A 10,158-nucleotide genomic window follows, 5' to 3' on the forward strand; every position below is an offset into this window, starting at 1 on the left:
GAATCAGCTTCATTCAGGAAGGAGAGATTAAGTGGCACTATCAAGGTGAACTTCATTAATCCGTGCTGTGTGCTGCTGTTGTATAGCAACTATGATGCAACTTTGAAAGAGTAACCCAGTAAAATGGGTTCTATGTGTCCTTAAATTTAGATTTTTGGATCAGTGGTGAAGGCTTCTTTATAAAAGGTCGTTCTTAAACTTTTAAGGTCCACTCTGCTGAATAAACAATGTTTCTCTATGAAGGTTGAGGTGAAAAGGTGCTGTAACGTTTTTTTTTTTTAAATCTTTAAGAAATTGGTTCCATGTAGTAGGAACAAGGGTTTGACCTACAGTTAAAAGTCATGGAATGACCTTTTTTCTAAGTGAAATTTAAATTTCCAGCACTACTGGTCATGATCATTAGCCCTCACTGCACTGTCCACTGTGGGTGGTAATGATTGATGCTGTATACATGGTACAAATGTGACATTTTGGATCAAGCAAAGTTAAATGTCTACACATCTTAAGAAGTACAATATCTCACCCATCTGGCCCCCACTATCAGATCTCACACAAACTGATTGGTCACACTGCCCCGTGTTCAACCACACTGACAAGACAACAAAATAAGATTTTAGAGCTTTCCCCAACAAGTGGTGTGTGTAAAACCAATGACTGTAGAAAAGCAGACACTGTAGTTTTATGCCATTCCATTCTATAGAAATGAAGACAATTTTATCAGCCGTCTTGTTACATTTGCAAACAGTCTGCAAATCTGAAATGCAAAGACTCAACAATCAGTATAACCCTGTTTACTTACAATATAGCAGAATATAGCTTTTCTGGCTGAAATAAAAAATGTGCTACACACATTGATGAGTAACACACCATTCTGCACATAAGCTAGACGAAGCACCTATAGTGGCTTCACTTTTAACACAGTAAAACTTTCCCAGTATTAAAGTTTTTGATTAACTCAGTCAAGTCAGCCTGCCCTTTTTCACATTGTCAGTTCAGGTTTGTCTGGTTATATTAAGCATCAGTGAATCATGCCATATAATTAAAATCTTATTTTCCTGCAATCCATCAAAATGTAATGAGCTTGGATTATTCCCCACAATGGTTGGGGGAAGGAATCCTAACCATTAATATCACATTTCACCACCCCCACCTATCGCTGTGTGAAAATGTTGCTCAGAATTTCTCTGTAATATTGTGTTTCACTCTGACACACATCACAGTATGCCAGGAAAACGTGTTGTGATTAAGGATGCAGCAATATGGAAATTTTGGACCAATGCCAATATCCCATATTTTTCATGTACATCAGGTAATTATGATGATGCCAATATATCAGGAACATTTTATATATGTTATATATAAATAAATGTAAAAAAGTTAATTATTAGAATTACTAAGAAATAAAACATTGTATTTCTGTTGACATACAAATTCTGTAAAATGAGAAAAAAGCAGATGTAGGCAATAAGAGTGCCTTCATGTATGGATTTCAAATACACTGTATGTCTAAATGTTTGTGGACACCCTTTTCTAATTAATACATTCAGCTACTTTAAGTTGCACTAATTGTTGATAAAGATTTGTATTGTCTCTGTATTGAAGAATTGCCAATAGAATAGGATTTTCTGGATCACATAATCATGAGCTTGTGTTTTTTTCCAATGATGGTGCTCATTGAGTCGGCGGTTGAGATAAAGTGGGGTGGTGATCGTCCAACATCCAAACTTTAATAGCGCTCGTCACGGAATGCAGTCAAACCCTCACAGCAATGCTCCAAAATCTAGTACAAAGCTTTACATTAACATTAAAGACCGTAACTCCAACAAAAGCAGGATCATTTTTTTAAATACTCTTGTATATACCTTACAATTTCAGATTCACACTGAAGGAAAAGAATGGGGAGAAAGCCCTCCAGTCACACACTTGAGAATGTAGTAGTACATTTGTAAAAAACTGCGTAACTGCTGAAGTGCTCAGGCCTTCTGGTCGTTGAGGAACTGTTTGTAAGTGAGAGAATCAGCCCTGTTCCCAGTTCTGCTCTTTATTTCCAGAAACATCCCCATGTTGTCCCGTGGGGGGTCTGCAATACTGCGACTCCACAATGGCTCAGAGACACCAAGCAACTCTCGGACATGAGCTGAGATAGCCTGCAGGAGAAATAACATTGTTTATAATACACAAATGTATCAGAATATTTCTACACTCATTCTTCATTTAATCAGCTAGGCATGATTTGCATCATTTGTTTCATACTGTAGTCCTGTATATATTTTTCTGCATATTTTATCATCCTGCTTTCACCCTGTTTTTCAATGGTCAGGAGCCCACAGGACCACCACAGTGCAGCTATTATTTGGGTGGTGAGTCATTCTCAGTGCTGCAGTGAACCTGACTGGTACATGTAGCTTACACACAGCAGTGCTGCTGGAGTTCTTAAACACCTCAGCTTAGCTGCTGGTTATCCAGCTAGCAGCATCCTGTGAACACACTGACGACGTATTAGAGGTTGACCAACACGATCTGTGCAGTAACAGAAGAGCTTTAGTCTCTGACTTTACATCTACAATGTGAAAAAGCTATAGGTGCTTAAAAACTCCAGCAGCACTACCATTGAAGAATAGTGTAAAAGAAATATAGTAAAATATGCAGAACAAGGGGGTGTCAAAGGTACCAATTTTTCTGTTTTACCTTTAAAATGATTCTGCAATAAGTCAGGGTTGTGTTTAAACAGACTGCTTACACCAGGATGTTTAATGATGTTTTTAGTTCAAATGCCAAAAAATGGGCCAAACTACTGTTTAAATTGTGCTTTCTTGCTCTTTCTGTCCTCATGTTTCACTGACTGAACCTTGCCTAACAACATCTGGAAAATTATGGAAAGGAAAATCAATAGAACGTGTTCAGAAAGACTGGAAATGCTGGATTTGTCTGCATCCCATGATGTCACACTCCTACCTTCATATGTTGAAAGTCAGTCATTCCCAGTCGTGGCAAGTAACGGCAGTTTACATAAATTAGCTTTCTGCCTGTGATGAGGTTCTCAGTGAAGCATGCCTGTAAGCAATGTACTCAAATCATTATAACAGAAGTAAAACATATAATTTCACCCTGGTTATGTCTCCAGCTAGTCATAACAAAACACAGACCTCTGGCTTTTTCTCTTTGAAGAAAGGGACTATTTATAGAAAGAATAGGCTAGACCTATTGCACCATAAATCATCATGTAGGAGTTCACACTGAATGGAAATATGAATAAACACGGTGGCCTTTTTGTCCTGATCTGTGTTGATGTCTTTACATTGTATGATGATGTCTTTGTTTTTCAGTGTTTTAAGATGGTATAAAGGGGCTGGGATTGCTGATGTGGATGGAAAGGGGAGCAGTTTCTTTCCCACGTGATGCTAGCAAAGCATAACTGGACAATGATGACAAAGCATTATTAAAGAAAGGCTGTCCAGACCACATCTTTAAACAGAGAGGGGAGACACGGGCTCTAGCCCTTTGCAAAGTGCATTGATCTATCCTACACTTAAAAACACCAGTGCATTACTCAGTCATCTCTAACCTATTAGGGGGTCAAAAGAATGATCTGGTAAATGTCAGCAAGAGCATTATATATGACTCAGCCTCAGTATTATGTATTTGTTGTTTGGGGTCCCAGAGACCCCTATATAAATGTAATGATCATGATGAGGATGGTGATGATAATAATATTCATCTATTTTTAACCAGAAGACCAAAAATAATTGAGAGCTTAACCATATTTTTTGTGTCAAACTAACTAAAACCTTATTATTACAATAAGCTGAAGAAGAAGAAGTGGTTGCACAGCTTAAGTGGAGGATAAAAGGTGGTTGTTTGGTGTTGGTAGGTGGTTGCTACAGTGTTGTTAGGTGGTCACTATGATGTTGCAAGATGGCTGTTATGGTATTGCTATGTTCTTGGTTGGTAGTTCCTCTGATATCCCAGGCAGTTGCTATGATGTCACTAAGAGCTTGATAAAAGGATTACAAAACAACTGCCATGGTATTTCACTTGGTTTCTTTAAAATCCCATTGTGGATGACATTCATGGTGGTTGATATGATGTTGATGTTGTGATTGAAAGATGGGCGCTAAAGTGTTGCTAAGTGATAGATGTGATATTTCAGGTGGTTGTTTTGGCATTGTTTTGTTGTTGTCAGTTGTTTGCTAGGCAGTTACTATAGTATCCCAGATGGTATCTATTATGTTTGCTGTGCCCCCTCATGTGGCTGGTTGGGTGTTGCTAGGGACATCACTGGGACATTTATTTCTACAAAGAAAAGATGAATACGGATAATTTTTATGAAAATTATGTGTCCCAAGCTTTTACAGATATATCACACTTAATTTATTCATTTTCAAAAATAAAACAAAACGTTATTTTAGATATTAAATCTTCCTGTGCCATTAATTTAGCAAAATTTGTTTTTAACCAATTTTTTTTGTATTCCAAGCCCTACGAAGATGCTCTTCCCCACAATCATCTGTAAAGGGGGAGTGCCATATTTTGACATAAATAACATATAAATAATACATTTTAACTACAATATTGTACATTTGACTATAAAAATAAAATTAAACAAATATATATATATATATATTTGTCATATTTGACATTTTTTAAAATAAAATAAATACATTGAATATAAAGAAACGTTGTGGTCCCCAGAAGTTATTCACTGGTTTTACCACACAGGAAAAAATTTGAAATTAAAACCACACTGATGGAATTACTTGATTTCTTTTCATCTATTTTCTTTCATCTATGAAGTGAAGCACATTGTTACTCCACTGTTTCTTTTCAGTTATCTGAATTTTCTTATTTGGCTTATGATTTCATATGAAGTCTTTGGTCACTGGTGTGACTTACTTTATTCTTAGGAGGAGGGGGACAAATGGAATACAACTAGATTAAAGAACACATTTTACCAGATATTTCATAACCAACAACATGTGCTTTGATGGTCAGTTGGTCAGTTTTGTGCAAAACATTTTTCTGAAACTTTTATGAATGATGTCACCACCATTATGTCATTGGGGTTCTTTGGTATCCATATTATTTAAATAAATGCATAAATACATTTTAAACAAATAAATAATATAGAAGTAATGCATATTCATAAAGCCAATAAAGTATGTAATAACTTGCATTAATATGTTTAAAGGTTAGGAAAAAAAGAAAGACATTTTGTCATTCTAAAAGAAGACATTTCTTTAGAATGAAACATGGCGTCTACATATGTTATGCTATATATAACTATAATTATGAATGCAATCATTGTTTAGACTATACTACTAACACACACAGAGAGAGAGAGAAAATAGAGAAAGCTGTCGACATATAGGGACATATGGAGAGAAGAAGACAGGGTGCAGACGTGTGTTTACATGTGCAGGTGTGTGAAGACTATTTTGGGAGTGGTAGTTTAGAGTACTTAGAGAATGAGTGAACATGGAAACAAGTGAGTTTGAATCATGTTTTAGAGAAAAGGTGTATAATTTGCTGTCGAGACTTCAGAAACATGTCACCCAGTCAAAATAGCAATCATTATCTGTCCTCGAAACAAAAGGAAAGACACAATATGTTTCCAGGGTCTGCTAGGGTCTTCAGGAACATAACAGATTGTGCAACATAGATTTAATTTACAAGGGGTCGATATAAAAAATGTATGCCTTCTGTTGTTCAGCATAGTTGTCCAATGTTATATAAACACTGTGTATTAATATATATTTTAATACTTTACAATTCACTTTGAATGAACAAATTATTACAAATATAGATGCTTTATGGCCATGTCCACAGTGCTGCCTAAATCATTTAAATGATACTTTAAAGTTGTTAAGACAGACAAATATGTTTTAAAACGTTTTTTTATGAAGACTTTTCAATTATTCATTTATCTATTTTCATATATATATATATATATATATATATATATATATATATATATATATATATATATATATATATACACAAAAGCAAAAATTGAGAAACAATTCCCACTAAACCCTTTATTCATGGGATAACCTGATCCCTTTAAGAAAGTGATATCAGTGATACCTTTGATATCAGACACATTGTGACATTCATACTGTTTTATTTTCAAGGTACTGAAGACACTGGCATGTTCAGCAATAACATTAATTTCACTTAATTATTCTTATATTCTTATATTGTCTAAACTGAGGTAAAGCTGTCCACCCTGCCATGTTAAAATATCAGGGTAATTGCAATACTTTTATAAAATCAAAAAGTTAAAAGTGAAATCTTTAAAACAGCCCTTCTAAAAAATACAGCTTAAACCCCTATGCTGACAGGGCAACTAGTGAACTAGCTTTTGACCAGTATAGGGTAAGTTTTTTTTCTGGGTGACCAGCTAGCTGGTCTTGATCTAGATATTTAAAGAGGGAGAACAAGCTCACCATATAAACAATTTTATTAAATGCAAGTTTTCTCTAAAATGGTCCACCTTGTCTTACAGATTGTAAGTAAAAATAAAGTGATTAAGCTGGGAAAATATGAATTCAGTGTAGTGTTTATGAAGACAGTGTTGTGATAATGATAAAGTGTCTGAGACTCGGCTGCAGTCGCTGGTGTAAAGGCTGAGGGCCGCTGAGTGAAATGAGCTCCGTGTATAAATGAACGGTAGTATATCTGAGTAAGGGAACTGTGTACAGTAGGAGTTATAACAGGTTAATATCTGGTGTTTAGAGCTGTGTATTATTACCGTATACTGGGGGAATCCGAGAGACTCTATCCACTCCGCCACCTCCTCAACACCCCACTGAAGGAACGCCATTCCGCTTTCTGACTTTCTGTTACCCATAGAAACACACCCACCAATCAGAGACCAGCTCACTGCTCCACCAACGAACAGTGACACACACACACACACACACACACACACACACACACACACACACACACACACACACACACTTCACAAGCAGTCAGGAGCGTGTGTTAACCTTTACAGCAAACAAACAATGAATCAAATAAATTCACATTTAGAAATAATGTACATAAAATAAATACATAAAAAATACTTTGGTCGTTTTGAATATAAATTCAAACGCAATGTAAGTGCCTCAACTGTAGTACATCAAAACAATGCAGAATATTAAAACAAAAATAAAAATTAATTGTACTAATAAAGAATATTAATAAATTCATAGTATTTATTTATTTTTTATTATCAGTAATTATGTTGGTTTCATCATACAACCATGTCATAAATCATGTAAATTCAAAGCTAAGTTTTTTCCTGGTCTACATAGTATTTATGCCAAAGCCTAAAGTCTTTCTACTGTAATAAATATCAGTTTATACTGTTGCATTTTTGCTCATTCTTTTTATGTTGGGACGTATTCTGGCTTACTTGAAGCTTAAAAACCCTGCCTGTTTACAGACTCAGTCTGACCACTGTGCTATAGACAGGGTTGCCTAAACTTACCACAGGTCTCATATTAACAGGGCTAGTGGCCTGGTGGTAAACATTATGCATCTTAAAGGCAGTAGAGCCTCGACAAGTGACAGTTTCTGTAAAAGTATGTAGATGTAATGGTAAATAATATCCATGAGTTACTGTTAAGAAAAATATTTGGCTGATTAATTAAGACAGTCACTCAGATTTAAACTAAGATATTTAGAGTATATTTGATCAGTAATTATGAATTATAGAGCAACCTATCAGCTCTTCACAGTGGTAGTGGTTGGAACCAACTAGGGGTTACAATATTTTCTGCACAAATAAAGTCATTATATTTGCTATCCAAAACACCAGCATGTGGGAGCATGTACCTGCCAACCATGAATATGTTTGAATTGTTTAAGACCTTCTCATAACTATTACATTTTTATATGTTTTTACCATGTGTGTCAGTTTCAAGTGATGTAGCTTTCTGAAGCATTACACTTCAAACCCCTCTGAATGTTTTTTTTATCTTAATGATTTAATTATGCACAAAGTTTGAAAGATTGGCAGACTTCCCTTCTAACCTTTCGCAGCTGTCAGGGCCAAGAGCCTAACTAACAACTTGCTGCATGAATGCACTGTCTTGATAATCATTTCTGCTAGAAAACAGAGTGAAAAACACCCACAACCAATTAGACACAGACAGTAATGACAGTTTCAATATTTACTACAGTAAACGTTCCTGGTAACTAAACATGTTTGCTGAACTTAAATGCCTTTAAGTACATCACAGCTGTTTCCAATGTAGCTAGTACATTACCATTTAGAAAGAGAGTTTTTATAAATTTAGTATTAGAATGTTTTCCCTTCTTCTGAAAAGATACTTGGTTTTGTGTGAACAGTGATAGAATATTGCAGATAATAACTCTGCACAGTTCAGGTAAAAGTATATCAATAAAAGTACCAAAAGGGACAAAAAAATACATCTTTACCCAGTGTAATATTAAACTGGCCTGTATTCTAGTCCATATCCTGATTTACCATACACTCCCTGAGTACTTTATTACTTACTCATGAAATGATTTATTTAGCCCATCATGCAGCTGCAGTGCAAGGCATCATCATGAAATCATGAAGAAGTGAACAACATTGAGTTTAATTTGCACATAATTTCAGTGTTAATTTCTCTACATGAAGCCAACATCACTTGAGAAGTAAAACAGACATGCTGTATAGTTGAGCATCATTTGTATTGTATTTTTTCAATTATTTTGCTTAATCAAATCATACATTTCTATGGTCTGTTGATACCGTTAATGTCATTCTGTGGTATTCTCTTGTTCGTAGATAGTTCAGTTCAGCACATCCTGCATTTACTCATGTACTAAACCAAAAAGCTCTAAGAACAGAAAGGCTTATTAGTGGGCTTATAAATATAATAAACATTCAATAAAGTACTTCAAAAACCCTTCCTGGCCAATTATTGGGTACTTGGGTTAACTCTTACAGATGTTTGTCATTTTCTTTCTGTTTCTTTCTATTTTTGTTAAATGAGGATATGTACAAAGCCTGTTACTATGGCAGCCTTATGACACTTATAGAACCACAGTTGTTATGTTTGCACTTCATCTATGTTTAGATCATTATGAACATCTTGACTCAACTTACCTTGAGCTTATTCTCACAGATGGAAGACGCTGGAACAGCCTTATTCTCAAGAGGTAGATGATGGAAAACCCATCTATAAATGTCCCTATAAACTACCCATGTGTATTTATATGCTTGAGGATATCTGCTGACTTGTATTGATGATTTGAGTACTATTTTGTTCATTTTATACATATCTCTATAACACGAAAACTATAGATTCACAGAATACTAACTTTACAAGGAAAGGAGACATCTTTTTAACTAATGTAGTGTACAAATATATTATCAGAAGTCATTTTGCAGCCTTTTTTGCTCTATTCATTTTGAAGCTGCTCTAGGTGTACCATGCAACTTTTTTCTAATAAATGTGTTTGCTATCTATTATTGAGTAAGGCACCCTTGCTATTAATCACTGAAAACACTCTATAGATGTTTCGGTTTTCAAAGAACAGATTTAGTCAGGGACTGGAAAAATTCATGCAGCAAATCTCCTGTTAAATGGGAAATCTGGATACTGTTCAAGTCACTGAAATGGTGCATGCAGTATAAATTGCAGTATAAATTCAGCTGGAAATGTCTTTTTGGAACAAGGTAGGCTGTTACAATGAAAGAATGCATATTTTACATTGTCAGCAACACTGTCAGACTGTGACATTCAAATAATGCTCAATTCATATTAAGAGGTTTTATGCTTTTCCTGCGCCACCAGCCTGCTCTGTTGAGAGACTGGTAGAATAAAGGTGCTGACTTCATGAGACAGTGGTAACTGAAACACAAGCCTAACTGAATTATTCGAAAAACGTTTCATTTATCAGGTTATTGTGGCCCAGAGGTCAAATGCTGTAACAGTGGATGTTGGTTTTGCACACACTTAAGCATTACCTTGACTGAGAAATCTATGACTGAATCTGAAGTAGAATTTGAAAGATTGATGAAAATGAATAAATGAACATTTTTAGAATACAGTGGGGAGTTTAAATGCTATTATTATAAATTTTATAAAAGTGGGGAAATGGCCTCATGATAATGAAAAAAGCCAGTGCCTGGTTGCTTAAAACACATTTTGCCCT

At 35.2% G+C, this 10,158-nt stretch overlaps 1 protein-coding gene across 1 annotated transcript; it reads right to left on the reverse strand.

Moving 5' to 3' along the window:
* Positions 1–1,863: 1,863 nt before the first annotated feature.
* LOC103042705 (sterile alpha motif domain-containing protein 15-like) lies at positions 1,864–6,875 on the reverse strand. The gene is made up of 3 exons (XM_022687006.2): positions 6,752–6,875; positions 2,956–3,054; positions 1,864–2,147 (listed from the first exon to the last, which is right to left on the reverse strand). The coding sequence occupies exons 1-3, from the start codon at positions 6,848–6,850 to the stop codon at positions 1,974–1,976; spliced, it is 372 nt and encodes a 123-aa protein (XP_022542727.2). The 5' UTR covers positions 6,851–6,875; the 3' UTR covers positions 1,864–1,973.
* Positions 6,876–10,158: the final 3,283 nt, after the last annotated feature.

Source organism: Astyanax mexicanus, chromosome 1, assembly GCF_023375975.1.
Source record: "Astyanax mexicanus isolate ESR-SI-001 chromosome 1, AstMex3_surface, whole genome shotgun sequence".
NCBI lineage: Eukaryota > Metazoa > Chordata > Actinopteri > Characiformes > Acestrorhamphidae > Astyanax > Astyanax mexicanus.